Source organism: Cheilinus undulatus, linkage group 6 (genome assembly GCF_018320785.1).
Source record: "Cheilinus undulatus linkage group 6, ASM1832078v1, whole genome shotgun sequence".
NCBI lineage: Eukaryota > Metazoa > Chordata > Actinopteri > Labriformes > Labridae > Cheilinus > Cheilinus undulatus.
In genome coordinates this window covers 22,942,039-22,959,708 of record NC_054870.1, presented here as the reverse complement: position 1 = coordinate 22,959,708, position 17,670 = coordinate 22,942,039, and the positions used below count along the sequence as shown (strand labels likewise).

Sequence of the window (17,670 nt, the reverse complement as noted above, 5' to 3'; positions counted from 1 at the left end):
GGTATGGATATTAAATACGGAGACTGCGCCTATGAGGATAAAACCATGTGGGTCTCAGTCTCACCAGGCTTAAATATTAAATGGCTCAGTAGGTAGAGTCGGTCGTCCTGCAGTTGGAAGGTTGTAGGTTTGATCCCCAGTCACATATTTGATGTGTCCTTGGGCAAGACATAGCGACACATAGACCTTCCTAATGCCCCCTTGAGACCTCTCAGGTGCTCAGGACCTCAACAGTGAAAAAAAACTGAGCTGACCTGTCATAAACTGGTGCCAGAACTGACAGCATGGGAAAAAGACAAAAAATCTTCTTGGATGGGGGGCAGGCACAGTCAGTGTTATAGCCTGATGAACAGCAGTGGGACGATAAAAATGTGTTACTGCTAAAAAGCAGATAAATATTTGTTTATTTACCACACTTCATATGTTTTTTTTTTTTTTTGGCAAATTTAAACAGTATAACCAAACATTTAATTGCTTTCATATATCATAAAGGTCTGTGAAGTAGGACTGAGTAGACTGAATCTGATGGGTTTCACTTTACACACATTGATAAAATCTCTTGGAAATTTAAGTGTTGACCTGAGAGGATCCAGACACTGCCACACTGACTTTTGGGAGGACTTTACATCCCTCAATTTTTTCTTCTGTGCTTAAAGAGACACGGATCTCTTTACCATATGGCATGGCGGCATGTTCACATGTTTCATTTAGTGTTAAAGGCTTTAATTTGGAGCTATATGGTTTATTACCTATCAGAAGAAACCAGTTTAAGGTTCTATATAGAGGTGATGTGGCATGACTTTTTAAAGGCAAAGCTGCGGTATGTTTTCATTAGTTCGTGTTGGTAAAGTACGTGTCATCTTGCTTTCAACACATTTCTTCACACCTTGCTCATATTTCTGACTAAACCTGGAGCAGAGACTTCAAATATAAGTGTGAAGATGGATTTAACATCCCTGCAGTGACGCTGATGTAGCTTTGGAATGGTAATGTAGCTTCTCAAGTCATGTCAGGGTTTTTTCTTCTTCTTTTTTCGTGATTTTTGCTGATGAGAATAGACGTCTTTGAAATAAGCTATGACACTGGAGGTAAATGAATCCCGTATATAGTATATGTACCAAATGATCATCCTTCATAGCTTCAGATGTCTTTTATTACCTGCTTTGATCTGTGCTGGTAAAGTACTTTGTCTGCTGACACACTTTAATAACAGTATTTAACTAAACACTTTCTGGCATGCCAATCAAGTGAAAAGTGAAACCAAAGAAAGCTCTTTGGTCATTAGCTTTGTGTTGCTACCCCTCCTGTGTGTCAGTGTTAAGATAAAAGATGACTGATAATGAGGTGTAAAAAGGGAGGAGGGGATTTTAGGACAGGCAGAGTATGAGAAACTCTTGGGGATGAAGAAATCGAGTCATGGAGTGAAAGAAAAAAATACAACAGCGTGAATGAAAATCGACGAGAGGGACTCACGCTGTGCCATATCTTTTTCTGTCTGGTTTTATCTCTTTCATTGTGCTCTCCCTCTGTTTCTGTTTTATTTTTGTCTTTTCTGCTCTCGACTTGCCCATCCCATTTCTCCTCTTTCTTTTTCCCTCTCTGTTCTCTCTCTCACTCTGCCCAACTACTAAATAAGTAATCACTGTCCTCATTCACACCATCTGGGAGACTTTTCTTGCAGGTGTTTATACTGCTTCCACTTTTTTCAGTCTTCTTATTACAAGGGTATCCACCACAACAACATATTGCTTTTCTGTGAGCTGTCTTGTATCACAGATGTAAAGTGCCAGTGATTTCACAGCTGATATTTCAAAGTAATTTATGACGGTACTTTGCAAACACTCATGGATGATAACATTTGCTCGTAAAATGTGTGTTTTGTCCTTGTTATCTCAGGTTAAAAATGTTTTATGTCAACCACTTGGGGTATGGGAGCAGAAGGGCAGCCTGTGGTTAGAGAGAAGCAACTATACCTATTCCTTACTGTAAATGAGGTGTCTCACATCCTCTATAGGTGTTCTACTACTGAGCTTTGATTAAACAACACTAGAACCTGTGATTTAATTATTTTTTGGTGTTAACATTAATACATTGCTTCAAAGGGAGATACGTTAGGAAAGCCTAAGGATATAAAGTAATCCAGGATGATCTCAGTCAATTAAGGTTCTTAAAGGAACTTTTCCCTTGAGATTTTGCCCTCCCACCTTAGACAAAATGGGACCTCTAATCTGAGCAAAACATCTCATCTAAGTTATTTTAGGAGTCATTCATGTCACTCATTGTGAATTTAATTGAGGAAAAACTTAAATGAAGGTTGTTTTCAGAATTGTCTCAATAGACACACAACTGCTGGTATCATCATATGGATCATACAAAGACATTAGATATAACTCAGTAGTGGGCGCAGATGACCTACTGGTTAGAATGTGCCCATTGTTTGTGGGTAGCCAGGTCCAGCCTGTGGCTACTTTCTTGAGTGTCTCGCCTCAATTTTCTCCTTTTCACAATCTAACTACTGCTCTGCTCTGCCTAGATAAAGGTATGTACCCCACCCCCTCCCCAATAAATAAATAAATAAACTCAGTTGTAACAATCAAAAAGGTCTTTGATGGTCTTATGGGCAACATTTTAAACTCTGATACAGTCTATAACAAATATATGCTAACTCTCTCTGGATTTGTTGTTCTCAGCTTTGTGTTCACACTGATGGATCTGCACCTTTTTCAATAAATTAGAATTTTCTCAGAGGCTCAAACATGCTATGTTCACATGCACCCCTCCCTTTTTTAGCCATTAGCTCTACTGTCACATGGGAGTGCAGAGGCCCAATGACGTTCAACTGATGGATAAATGACAATCTTTTCAAACTGAAGAAAATACTTTGTTTGGTCAAAAATACTTAAAAGCAGAGGTGTCTGGATCGATCTGAGCGGATATAAGCATTTTTTAAATAAATGGAGATTGGCAATTTGATCTCATCAGCCCAGACGGTCTTTTACATCAGCTGTCGTAAACGCACCAGTAGGACAACAGAGCAGCAGTAGCATCATTTGCAGTCCTGTGGCTGAAATTCCAGTGGGGTAGAAATACCTTGAGAGCGAAAACAGTCCAGCAGCCACTTGCAGCATCTGTAACCCCGAATTTCCATATACAGTGGGTACGCTGCGGCGTGCCACGGAACGCCGGCGAATCGAACTGCAGAGCACTTCGCTCCCTCACTAGTCTATCAGAGCATTTCCATAGCCGGCGCTCCAGACCGACAGTGGTGCGTGCCTGGAGCGCCACTCCGCTCCACTTCGTTTCAGATACGCTGCAGGTCTATTTCGACGCTGGCCGCTGCCAAACCTCGTAAATTCACCATCGTTCAGAAAGCGCCAACCGTGGAAGTCACAACAGTAGAACATCCGGTTCTTCTAAAATAAAACACAATGCATGGACTCCCGACTGCAAATCATCACTATATCAATATTATGTCTCATCCTGCAGTGAGAGCAAAGGGTCACCGAGAGGTCAGTGGGTCACAGAGCTACAGTGGCACCTTTGACGAGGAAAAGTTAAGTTTTGGGGATATTTAGCCAAAGAATTTTGCATAAAATCACAGATCCTTTCGGCAAACATGAACATTTTGAATTCCTAATGCACTCACTCAATGGAGGAAGCAATAATATCATGGACTTATACCAGAAGGGATGATAAATTAACCCCAAAAGGTAAAACAGTCTGCTGTTGACATGCTATTCCTGCGTGAACTCGCAGTTCTCCCGTGATCTCTTCCTGATGATCCGGGCTGCGCAGCGCGGCGCAGCGCTCTAGACTCGCTTCCAGTGGGCGAGGTCGCTGGCCTTTCCGTCGGAGCAAACCTGCGCCACTTCGGTGCACGGCGCGCATGCTGTATATGGAAATTCGGGGTTAGATGATTGTTTCATGAGTTGGTAGCAGCAGGGCTGCATTTAATACTACCAATTTGATCTCCAAGTTAAACATGCAACAGAATACAGTGACTTTTCTATCACAGTAGAGGAAAATAGTGCTATAGTGGAGCAACAAACTCTAGGCTTTAAAAAGAAAGATAAATAACCTCGAGAGAGTGATAAGTCAAAAAAAAAAAGACATAAAAAGGTGATTGAGATGCTGGTGTTTCTGAGCAAGAACCTTTACTTCATTAAGAGGTGCAATGTGTGTACATGTCTCAGATTAAGCGGCTCCATCTTGTTTTGAATCTGTATGATTCATTTGTTATTGATCATATTCAGGTCAAACTGTTCACACCACTTCACAGTGGAGCTGAGATCTGGGTTCAGGTTTTTGTTTTGACTAAAACTAATCATACCACTTCTAAGTGGAGTTGCAATATTTCAAATAAATGTATTGAATTTATTTGATTTTGTGACTATTTAAGCTGTTTGCACCACTTTCAAGTAGAACTGAGTTTATTTGAATTCGATTTTTTAATTCTGCTCAGGTCAGCTGTTCTGAACACTTTAAGTGTATTTTTGATTCTTGATTTAATTCAAACACTGCACACTGGCTAATAATTCCTGTGAAACTGAGCTATTACACCATTCTGAGTAGAAATGTGATTTTAAGTGTTTTACAACAATGTTAGCTATGCAACGATAAAGGGAAAAAGCTTGAGACATCTAGTAGTGTTTTCTGTTTACTGATGTTATTTTTGTAAACTAAAACCACTGAAACTCTAATCTAGGCAAACATTTGTATTGGATCAGGACTTGGAATAGGTAGAAACTCAATATTAAACAAGTGGACCAGGATCCGAGGCCAAAAGTGCTGATCAGGACATCTCTACTTAAAAGGCCCAATAACTAAACTGTTTTGGGTCGTGCATCTGATGAAGATTAGTCCAAGGCATGGATGAACACTGAAAGGTGTTGGGTTTGAAACTTGTGCAAAAGTGAAACATCTACAGGGTCAAAAGGGGCATTTTACATTTTTAATTTACTGGAAATAAGATGGAAATGCAAATGCCTGAGATAGATTTTTTTCATCCCAACTGAAATCATTAAAAGTGTTCAAATGTGTGAGTGACGTGAGCAGAGTTGATGAACACATCATGCATTCATGTTCCTCAAGGACTACAATTCAGCACCAAGCCATTCAGTAACATCTCTTTTACAAGTTTGATAATCTATTTAAAGTTGTTCATCTTTTAGGTCTCATCTATTCAGCATATCACAACACAGCTTTCTAGAAATATGAAAAGAACACAAATCGAAGACTTATAATTAGATTTAGGGCCTGTTTAAATGGAAAGGTGTTTGCATAAGTTGAAAATAAGGCTCTAAATGTAGCTATAATCATGACATTTCAATGTAAATCTTCTCTCTGAACATTTCTTTTGTATTCTCTTCTTACTCCTACGTCCCTTCCCATCGTCCTTTCTTCCCCAGTTGCACAGCTCCTTTCCCTGCCCTCCCCTCATACATTCACATTGTTATCAGAAATTTATGATCCGTGTCTTAAGTGGGTCTGTTATTACAGATGCAGCTCTCATCTATAATTTCAACACAGTGGCCTTGGCTTTGTTTACCCGGGCTGTGGATTGGTATTTCCAATGTTTTTCCCACCCCTCTTACAAACATGAGGAAGTTAAAATTATTAAAAACCACTTTTCATTATGATGCAGGCCAGTAAACCACCAACATTAATGTTCACATGATGGATAAGCAAAGAAATCCTTTCTGACAGTGTCAATATACTGGACGTTATTATGTTTGTGAAGCTATAACTTGTGGCTTAGCTGTTGTGCTAGATTGCATTAAATGTTACATGTGTTCCTGATTAAACAGCAAGTGTGCATGTTCCAACTTTCCAACTTCATGCAATCCAGTGTCATGGATAATCACAACACTATGAAAATATATGAATAAACCTCCAAAAGTAGATCTCATACATTCAAAACACTTCTTTTCTCTCATGCATGTCTACTTATGCGCCTCAAAAATCTCTACTTATAAATTTGCTCAAATTGTTGTCAGTCTGTCATAGCCTACAGAATCGGATTTTAGCTTCATGAGACACCGAAACACTGTCAGCTTGTTGGAAAACACAGGAACTGGAGTGATGGTTTTGACAGTCGCTTTTTCTCTCCCTGCATCTCTCTGTCTTGTACATCCCCTCCCCTCGCTGCTTCTGCTCGTGTCTCTCCCTTTTTCTTGCCTATTCAGCTTCTCCACAGGCTAAAATCCTGAGCCCTCTTCTATGCTCCTCTCTATCCTTTCCTGCAGCTTCTCGGCTGAATCTCTGCCAGGAGTCGCTCTGCTCCAGGCTGCAGGAGGGGGAGGGAGGGGAGAACGTGAAAGCACTGAGAAAAAAATGAGGAAAAACAGAACAGAGAGGGAAAAAAACTCCAGGACGGGGTAAAGGAGAAGACAGGAGAGAGGAAGGGGGTGTTCGACTTTGACAGGAGACCAACTGAAAAGTCAGAAGTTTGAAAGTTATTTACTGAAATTTTCAAATAAGATAATTTCCCTTTTTTACACATAGAGTCCAATGAGAAAGAAGAAGTAAGAAGAGAGCAGAGTGATAGCGCATACCTTTAAATATAAACATTTTACCATCTTGTTCTTCACTTGACATCAAAATGTACAGTCCTCTACAAATCCGGGCTAAATATTTCACCACATTTTATTGCTCAGCCAATCAGTAATTCAACAAATATCCCAGAGAGATTAAAACACACACTCAAACAAATAGACACACACACACACACACACACACACACCCCCACACACACGCCTGAGGATATTGCAGGGGGCAGTAAAGATCCTCAATAATTGATTTCTTAAGTCATCTGCTCTGCTTCCTGCAGTGACTTCCCTCTTTTCTATATTGCTTAGTGGTGACATGTTTTACTGGGTTGTAAGCACACATGCACACAGTATAGGCCAAAGGATGCACACATTTGTGTTTGTAATGTAAATGCACATTTATATAGAGCAAGAAACAGGGAAGTAGTGTAAGTGAAGGGTATGCAGGCGTTGATAAATGGGTAGGAAAAATGTTTCTACTCACTCTGTGGGAACTTTGGAGGGTTATCGTTGACGTCTGTCAGAGTGATTTTAACTTCAGTGGTCCCTGACAGACCACCCATGTGACCACCCATGTCTTTGGCCTGGATGACGACGTCGTACTCCTGGCGAGCCTCGCGGTCCATGTTGGGCAGGGCTGTACGGATTATACCTGAAGGGACAAAATTAAACCTAAAAATTACTGGACATGGCCATTTTAATTTCACTGATTTAGATTTACTGCAAAACTTCCACTGATAGACCAGGCTTTAATTTATTGGCCTGTGGAGCCAATCAAAATGCAATAATTCAGTAACTGCATTTATTTACTCAAAATAACCAATCTATGTCTTTGTCTTAAAAATACAGTGCTCTTGGGGAGCAGGTGGCCTAGTGGTTAAGACGCTCCCCATGTACGTGGGCAGCCCAGGTTCGAATCCGGCTTGAGGCCTTTTACCACATGTCTCTCCCCCACTCTTGACCCTGTTTCCAACTCTACCCACTGTCCTCCCCTATCTAATAAAGGCACAAAAATGCCCAAAAATAAATCTTAAAAAAAAATACAGTGCCTTTAAGCCAAATGTGCATCTATTAAATACTGACTTTAAGGGGGTGAATATATATGCAGTCACTTATTTACATTACATAATTTTATTTAATTGGCATTACTTTGTAGAAATCTGTTCTCACTTTAACATTAAAGAGGGATTTTTTGTCAAAAAAGCCAAATAATATTGACCGTGATTGATTTATAAATCAATAAAAGGGTAAAACTTCCAAGGGGGTAAATACTTTTTAAAGGCACTGACTGTGGACGTTTGAAGATGAATGTAGTGTACAACCATGATACCCACTAAGTAATTTATTCTGGGTGTTAATCACAGAAAGAGAGGTAAATATTAAAAAACTCTTGCCTGAAAACCCAAAGGTAAGCAAAAAATTAAGAGTGCTATTTACTTTTCTAAGAGTAGGAGCAATTTGTTTCAAGATATTTCATTTGGAAAGAAAATACATAATCACTCATGGTTTGAGTAATAACTCCAGCTAAACATGTGTGAAGTCTTATTTTTCTCCATTTCAAGCCCTAGTAATCTCTTCTATCTGTTTAATTCATCACCGGCTGCTCTCTTTCCATCCCCCTCTTTCTTCCTCCATGTGTCTGGGAGTTGAGGCTTTCTACTGTCATATTATGCCAAGTGTGTGTACATGTGTGTGTGACAGCAGGAAAAGCTGATAATCTCCAAACCAATTAGAAATGTGAGCTATGGATTTGAGCCAGTCAAATACCCAACACTGGTTTGATTAGCCAGATTTACTCTGTCCAAATCTCTCTCCCTCTCTGCGCCCGAACTGCTCTCACTCTCTCTCTAAACCAATTTCTCTCTCGCTCCTTCTTTACCCCAACCTCGCTCTTTCTCTTCCTCTTCACCCAGCCTGACCTAACACAGCTCTGCGTATGCCCTAACCTCTCTTCTTACATCCAATTTCTCCTTTTAATGCAAACCCAAATATTAGGCCTGGGCTCTGCAGAGACCGGGCTGAATGTCCTCTGGGGACCTCTTTTAACTGCACTGCCTTCTTCTCCTCACAGATTTTCAGTGGAGAGGACGTGCTGTAACATGATCCCTGCAGGACTGACTTCTTAGCTTGTTACATTAAGAGTGGGAGACTGTGAAAATATGACAGAAAGAGACTAGTGTTTTAGTTTTTAGCATCATGTACATGGTGTGCAGTGAATAGTGCAGTTTAGGAGTTATTGCCGATCATGCTCGGATGCACAAACATGACTACATTAAGTTATTAATTATTCTTTCTAAATATTTAAATACATGGTATAATGACTGTCTATTTTGGGATTACATTTGGTTCATTAAATGTTTAAATTCTCTGAAGTTTCAAAGGTAAGGTTGAGCAGAAACCATTTGTTCATTTATGACTTCATATACACATTGAGATTTACTTTTATAACAGAGCTCCAAAGCAGTGATTGCCATGTGGCTAGTTGTGATCACTTTAAGAAAGTGGTTGGCAAATCTTGGCCTTTGATTGGTGTCACCAAATAGCCCATTTAAAATATTATGGTTCATCTACCAAGTTCAAATATGCTCTAAGGGCAAGGGTAAGGAACTAAGTGCAATTTGTCTCAAGCTATAAATGTTTTTTACCCTTTTTGCAAGAAACCAAGCAAATTTCCATGACCATATATGGTCACTTCGGTCGACTTCCTTTGGGGCCTCCTCCCTACTTTCTTTGTCACAGAAGAACCAGTATGATTTTCCCCAATCAGTGAGATCAGTCACAAAAAGTGACATCACAATATCTGACCAATCAGCAGTGACCCAGAGTGTTTCAAACTTCCTGTTTCCTCCATCACTCACAAAATGTAGTTTTACATCTCTTTTGGTCTCACACAAATAGTCCTCTCATCATAACTGCCCATGATAGGTTAATGAAAAAAATTACAAATTATAAAGGGGAATAGTAGTGCTGAATGTCATGATAGGTTTTGATTGTGTAGGGTTTCTAGCAATTAGTGCAATCTAAACGTGAAAAACAGAGGGACCATATTTGGGCATATGTCCGTTAAGGGGAGTAAAACGTCTATATTAAGACAAAGCGCCATTTCATCTAGCAACTACTCTGAGGGGATTTTCTTGACCAATATGTTCTTAAAATGTAGGATAATGCTACTCTACAGTGTAGTTGGATGTTGCCACAGGATTGTAAAATATTAAGGAGTGATCCAGTGATAAATTTGACTGATTTATAGACATTTTCAAGGGATGAATAGTAAAATAGGTGTGAATTTTTGTCGGTTTTATAACCTTATAACAGTTTCATTGTACTTCAGTGGTTTATATCAGCCTATTTTTAGTGTAAGACCTGTATGACCCTGCGTAAATGCATTAATTAAATATTAGTGTTTTTAAGTTTTTTCAGGTGAATTATAAGAAAAAGATAAGTTGTATAAATAGTTGAATTTGTGAATTTAGTCATTTTTACAGCTGTATAACAGTTTTATTCTACTTAAATGTCATATAGTGAGTGTTATCACAGCTAAAATTGCCAAAGTAATTCAATTTTCTTTTTAGTTTTGTAGGTTTCCTGCTGGAATTCTAAGATAAATATACTGGTTCCACCACTACAGTATCCTGAAGTTTCTGAGCTCGCCAGGAGACCCTGCAGTCATCACAGATTGTTCTGTGAGGTTTGGCCTGTCGCTGTTTAATGTCCCACGTCCTAAATTTTATTGAAAGGCAGCCTGTTGATTCATCTTTGAAGTTTCATTATGTACTCCTTAATTTTCACTGTATTATTTAAAAATATATATGTGCCAGTAACAAAAGTAAAAAACTATGGGGATGTCCACCAATAAAGCTGTGGGCTTTGAATTTGTTCAAGTATTTCAAATGAGTGCCCTGAAGGGTTAAATCAAACATCTCAACTAGGAATGCAAATTTATTTAAACCAGTGAAGAGATGAACTTCAATACAAAGGAAAAAAATCTCTTTGAGGAGGCAACAAATGCTGAAACCCTTGAGTTTGTGCAGGAAATTATGTTGCAAAACATGTAAAACATCCACTTTTAATGTTCTTCAATGTTATATAACAATCAAAAGATGATTTTTAACTGTATATGTATGTATATGTATGTTTTTAAAATATATATATTTTTTGCTTATCTAGAGCAGTGGTCACTGAAGTTTTTCTTTGAGACACCACACTCCTCATAAAATGACCTGAACAAATGTAGTTGATGAAGAACTGTGGCTTGATATTTTTGGATTGGGGTGAATTATATTTTAAAACAGTTTTGACTAAAGAACTATTAACAAACTGTGTTTTGCAGTCTCAGATAATACAGTCTTGCGTCCCCCTTTGACATACCATCCTTAGATTATGTATGAGGGGGGGTTCTCTCTGTACAGGTCAACAGGGCAGGTGCTCAAGCTTTTTTTCTGTCTATGTGACCATGTGGCTGATCAGGGTATAAACATTTATTAGGTGGTGCAGTCATCTGTGGACTCAGGGAAGGGTTTTGAATTCCATCTCACCTGTCTGCGGCTCCACAGAGAAGTACGGTTGCCCTTGCAGTATGCTGTACACCAGCCTTGCACTGTTACCGTAGGTCGGGTCATCGGCATCTGTCGCTGTCACCTGCATCACTGATGTACCTGGAGGACAGACATGACAGACAAGTCAGAAGATGACTCTACTTCTGTGTTTCGGTTCAAGAAGAGTTTGACAAACAAGCCTGTCACAGAGTGTGTTCGATTCACCTGCCTGCACCGCCAGCATGAGGCGAGAGAATGAAAATGACCCTCCCTTCTCTAACACTGCAGCTAGACTGCACCTGTGAGGCTGGTCTCCGCTTTCATTTCTCTACATTTCATCATTTTCGGGTGGAGACATCTACTCAGTTTTGATGATTTACATGTTTTAAATAAAACATCAAACTTCCCTGATGCATTGACAGAATTCTAACATCCCTGGATATATAAAACGGTTTGGAAACCTTTGAATACACTAAAAATGGATGGCTCTGGAGCACAAACACAGCTGTTTGATGATGTGGTGTTTTCCTTTCAAAACACCCCCAGCAATTTACCTCCGGTGAATCTCAGATAACTGAGCTTGCTGCAGTCCAGCTCAGCAAATAGGCCAAATAAATTAAATTTGCAAAAGTGTGAAACACATTTGATTAACTTTGTTTACGTATTGAGATGTTATTATGAAATCAGACATTCACAAAACTACCTCTGTTCTCAGCTGCTCTTGTCAGACCAGTTCAAAGACCAGCACTATTGGCTGCTAAGACCTGGTGATGCACACATTATCATATTCCATGATCTATTCTACCAGAGGTAATGGCAGTAAATATGTGCACTGTCTGCTGGCCAAGTGTTACAAGCACATTGTTATCCTATACATAACTTTATGTACTTCAGTCAGGACCACTTGTCAAGAAACACACATGTTGTGTGGCCATAAATATTTCTTTATTAGCTCTTTTTAATGAGCATTTTTGCTGTTATTTATGTTTGGTCGTGTGGCTATTCTGGGATCCCCCTGCCCTTCCATGAGCCTGTGTAGAAAGCATTAAGCAGGAACAGTACTCATTCCTGCTTCACCTATGCCAGTAAGGAAAGCTTTAGGCAGGGAAAGCCGCAGCAAAATCCCCAGAGCAGAGCAGGCCTCAGTGACAACAGAATGACATTGATTAAGTCAGAAGCAGAATAAAAGAGGAGTTGGGGTGGAGGAGGGTTGCATGCAAAAGCAGCTTGCAGAGAGAGCTTAAGAGCGTGACCAGGCAAGAGGAATTTAAATATGGCAGCATGAGAGCGGTTAGCTAATAGCGTACATAGAGCAAATCAGCTGGCCGTCAGCTGATGAGGGCTTGTGTGAATCTGCTGATCTCAATTATGGCAGCGCTTGACTCTGTGGCCTGCCTGAACTCTATATGCTCGATTTTTGGTCTTTTGAATGTTATTTTAACCAATCAAGTTAAGATTTATCAAAGAATGCGTGATCCTTTTATAAGTTAGTTATATCTGTTTTTGACACAACATTATTAGTATTTTCTGTAAGACAGGCTTTTTTAAAATCATATCAAATTCGCAAGTTTTTCACATGTGTAGATTGAATAGTTTATGTTTGTGTAATAAAGACAGTGTGCCAGAGTTTGTTTTCAATTAAACAATAATCATATACAAGAAATGTCCATATTTAAATCATTTGACCAATGAATTTTGTTGTTGTGGTGTCAAAAAGGGTAGCCATGTTGTCTGATTTTTACTAGTATCATGTCAATGTTTAAATTTTGGTGTTGTGACAAACCAGGGGGAACATGGTCCTACTTAGTCAAATGGCAGCTTTTCTTTCTGGTCCACTTCCATGTTTTAAGAACAGCAGCCCCTTCCTGCCAGATTTCTGTATTCAGCTTAAGATGCAGATGGGTAAGAAAAGCCTGAACAGAACTCATTCAGGAGTCCTTTTTCTTTGGTCCAGTCCATTCACAGACAGGACTGCTCTGGATTTCACAATTCAAGCAGCGCCACTGCCAGTTTTGGTTCAATCCAGGTCAGCCTTGAGGGGTTGAAGACTCTCCAAGACCACATAATAATGCGGAAAAGAAAAATCTATCAAGATCAGAAGCCTAAAGTTAGGAGACTCTAAAGAGATGGACAGAGCTTCTGCCAGTGCCAGCCTAGTGCAAAATATTTCTTTGCTTCTGTTTTGGTGAAGCCATTTTCCCTTTGAGATGAATATAAAAGCAAGAGGGAGAGAAAGAGAGGAAGAAAGGGCTTTTTAGGAGCTGCTGTGCTGGCTAATGGAACCGTCTGTTTCCCACTTCTCTGTCACTTCCAGTGGTCAGATTTCAGTGATAATTAATAATGTATGAAAAAGGCTGTTTAGCAGACAAACAACACTGATGATGAACTCCATCAGTGAGTTCATTGCCAAACATCACTCAAAATGCAACAGAGCACTTTTTCAGCACTAAAAAGATGGAATTTGATCATATCTTCTGAACTCTGTCAAATTATAGTTGATATTTAAAAAGAGACAAAATGGGAGTCAGGTTTTAAGATTTCTATTAAGATTTTGTAAGAACCTAAACAAGGTTGTGTCCAAGGTTGTGATGCTGTAGTCTTGCACTGGCAGCGCTCCATTTTCCATACAAACTAATGTAAACCCATCAAAAAAAGTAAGGACATTTGTGTACGTTTATTTCTTTGTTGTAACAATGCCTCCTGGCAATACATCTTATATCATTAGAAAGCCTGTTTATGTCCCTAAAGAATTGTGCTACATCTGTAAGGAACATGCATTTGTGGGATGATCAGCAGAGCTGAGTATGTGGGTTGCATTCGTGAAAGGTTTGCCAAATCTTCTCTGCCAATGCCAAACAGCTTCTTCTGCCACTGACACTGTTGTTTGATAGTTTGGAGAAACAAGACATATTCGCAGTTCTTCAGCCAGCATTTGTCACAAGTCAGCCATTGTGGTTGTGTTGGTCACTCTAGCAAGAACAGCATATCCTAGCTGATCCCACAAGTGTTCAATGGGGTTGAGGTCAGGACTGCTGGCAGGCCATTCCATCTACTCCACTCCCAAATTCTGGAGGTAGTCTCTGATAAACCCTGCTCTGTGGGGGCGAGCATTGTCATCTTGGAGGAGGAGTTCAGTCCCAGACTACAGAGATGTGGAATTGCGACTGGTTGCAGAATCTCATCTCGACACACCATCACACTGCCTCCACCAAAACAGGTAGCTCGATTGGTGCAGCAACTGGCGTAGTGTTTTCTGTGTCTTCTCCAAACTTTGACCCTACAGTCCAACTGCCATAGGCAGAGTCTGAATTCACTGCTGAACATAACGTTACTCCATAAGTTCAGGTTCTGGTGCACATGTTGCTGACACCAGTGCAAACGGGCCTGACAGTAAAGGGCAGTCCTGGCAGGCCTCCTGGTGGCCCTATGAGACCAGAGATTGCATGTATACAGTCTGCTCTGGATTATCTGGGCAGAGAGCTTTCAGCCATATTGTCTTGCAAACATTGACTCCAAATCTGTAGAAGACAGCCAACTGTTCGTAAATGCTGAGAGGGTGAGGACATGGTCTTCTTGGCACTGATCGGCACCTGAATGTCAGCATCTGAGGTCACCAGAAGCTTAAAACACGTGTCAATAGCAACAGCAGATTAAGCTGTTTGGCATTGGTGGAGAAGAACTGGAAAATTTTTCATGGGTGCAACCAACATACTCAGCTCTGCTGGTCATCTGACAAAGATTCATTGCCAAGGAGCAATGTTACAACAAAGAAATAATCTACCAAGCACAAATTTCCTTACTGTTTGTGCTAAATTTATAAGCAAGAATAAAAAATGTACAGTACAGAATCTAAAAAACATCAAAATCAACATAAAAGATTGATAAAAGTGTCAAACTATGCAGTCCCATGAAAAATATTGTCCCAGTACTCTAAAGGTTTACTTCATAAAGTTTAGAGAACATACTCACCGACATTAGACATCTCAGGCACCCTGGCGTAGTACGGCCCATGTAGAAACTCAGGAGGATTATCGTTAATGTCCTGAACTTTCACTATGAACTCTGACGGAGGCTCTAGAGGCTTATTAGTGTCTCTGGCCACTGCCTGGGCTGTTAAAGTGTACTGAGCCTGCTCTTCCCGGTCCAGAGTTTTTGTGGCGTGAATGTTGCCTGTCTTGTCATCAATAACAAAGATGGTCCCTGCGCCTTCGCCAGACAGGATATACTTGATGTTTCCGTCACCCGAGTCTACGTCTGAGTGGAGCTGAAAGAGAATGAAGGATGCAAAGAGAGTGAGAAGGAGAAAAATGACAAGGATATATGTAAAGACAGGACTCAATGCATGTTAAAGACATCTGTATTTTAAATAGAACCTTAAAAGCATAAGAGCCAGATAGATTACAGCAAGACAGGAAGTCAGGACAATGATTTGATCTGAGGCTTCTTTTCCTCTGGCCTACAAATTAAAGGAGCTGAGAGACTGACAGTGATAGATAGCACATGAGCAGTGAGAGACAGGCTAACACTAATAAGTGAGAGATTTAAAACGCTGCCATGAAAAAAATGAAGGATGCTCAACATTCAATTAAACTCTTGTTCTTTCTTCTACAGCCGCTCACACTGTGAAATATGACGCATTGTAAACATCATTTGTTGTTGGTTATGAAAGCCGTCGCTTGCTCTGAGCGCTGTTGTTGTAGACGAGCCCCACCAATCATCTTCAGCCTTGAATGTGAGCATGACCTCTCTGTTTTTTCTCTCTCTCGTCTTGACAGATGGAAGGAGCACCTTTTGTAAATGCTCTAACTCTGCTTAACCCACCTTGACTGTCACCTGAGGGCAGTTTGGTTATTAATGACAGAGCAAGCCAAATGTAGGGTTATTATAAAGATACGAATCCCGGTTGATTTAGAGGAAGACAGATTGCTTTATTTCACTCACCCTGCCCACCAGCACTGGGTCAGGACCAGTGTACTCCTCAATGACGAAGAATTGATTCCAGACCCATCCTCGTTTGGACCTGTGGAGTACCTGTCCCTCCTTTCCTGCCCTCTGTCTGTGTCTGTGCAGCGACAAGTGACCTACAAAGGACAAATCAAACATTTACATGACTTTAATGTAATTATATTTCTTACTTCATTCATTCTGATGTTTGAATGATGGGAAAAGAAATAAGGAGGCATTCTGTGTCGAAGACTATACATTAAAGTGGACAAAGAAAAAACTGCTAAGGTGGGAAGCCAAAACATTTAGAGCTCATTCTGCTGACTGTCTGCATACTAAGTCATAAACCCCTCCTCCTCCATGTTAACAGATGGGAAATGGATTAAGTTATAATAAAATGCACATCAAATAAAACTATTTAAACTATGATTCTGGCATGATAGTTAAACATCATTCCAATGTATGTATAAGTGATCAATTTTGTGACTTATTTGGTGTGGAAAAAGTGTATGTAAGTAACTGGAAGCTCTGTTGACAAAAATGACCATTTGCAGCATTCTCATCCAGATTCTGCAGAGCAGAAGAGGAACCATCAGAGAAAACCTAACAAAGCCTTACAATCTAGTAACTGAAAACAACAACTTTCAACACAGACACATAATAATCCATTTTGCTTTGCTTTTGTGGACTGTACAGATCTTTGATATTTAATCAGTAAACTTAATGTGCGATATAGTTAGTGGAAGGGGCACAGCTTTTGGCTCCAAATTACATTACAAGTGCCATATGTTATCACCCATTGTGGTGGTATTTTGGCTTAAACTCTGTGCATTGGAAGGTGATGACTAAGCTTTGTGCATGTTAATATACAGTCTGGTTGAATATATGAATAGTTATGACAACTGCAAGTAATACTCTCTAAGTGGGTGGGAAGGTGCCTCGTGAACAGACAGGCCCACTTTTGAATCGTGGGTCATGAGTTCAAATCCCAGCCGAGAAAATGTGGGTGGGTGGTGTGAAGACACATGCTTCAACAGGCAGTTTTTTTGAGGTGGCTCTAAAAGAGGCACTTAACCTCTGTTTGTTGCTGCACAACCACTCAGTGTCTAACAGGAACAGACCGTGGATGCAACTGAGCAGCTGGCGTGTGAACATCTGTAACTGAAGGGCAACACCACGGAAAAACTTGAAAGCATAGTATGTTTTTGTTGTAAACATAATGACAGACACAAATACAATCAAAGCTGTAATTTGATAGACCAAATTCTTAAAATATGGGTAAACCAGGGTTCCTGGAGATCCTTGAAAAGTCTTAAATGCCTTAAATTGCACAAATGAAATTTAAGGCCTTCCAAGTTTGATTTTTACCAATGAGAGGTCTTCAATTTTGACTGAGGCATGCCCTTATCAGATGTTTTCTAGCAAACCTTAAACAATTTTAATCCTCTTCCTCCACAAACTGTTGCATAAATATTCCCTTGAATTCGGTGTTGGATGTTCTAAATTTCCTAGGGGAGCCCCTTTCTGATTTTATCTGACTCACTGTGATTTAATAATCTCTATGCTGTTGTCAAACACTCTTCTGAGCTACATCTGAGCTACATCTGAGCTATCAGGTTGCCCACTTAAAAAATCCTTGCACC

General features: G+C 40.0%; 1 protein-coding gene across 2 annotated transcripts in view; it reads right to left on the bottom strand.

Annotated features, from left to right (window-relative positions):
* Positions 1-17,670, bottom strand: part of cdh11 (cadherin 11, type 2, OB-cadherin (osteoblast)) — a 144,094-nt gene that overhangs the window by 26,094 nt on the left and 100,330 nt on the right. For both annotated transcript variants that reach the window (XM_041790321.1, XM_041790322.1), the window contains exons 4-7: positions 16,025-16,164; positions 15,053-15,347; positions 11,084-11,203; positions 7,033-7,200 (exon numbers count right to left, since the gene is read on the bottom strand). In XM_041790321.1, the coding sequence (XP_041646255.1) occupies positions 7,033-7,200; positions 11,084-11,203; positions 15,053-15,347; positions 16,025-16,164 (723 nt within the window). The remainder of the gene's footprint in view (positions 1-7,032; positions 7,201-11,083; positions 11,204-15,052; positions 15,348-16,024; positions 16,165-17,670) is intronic.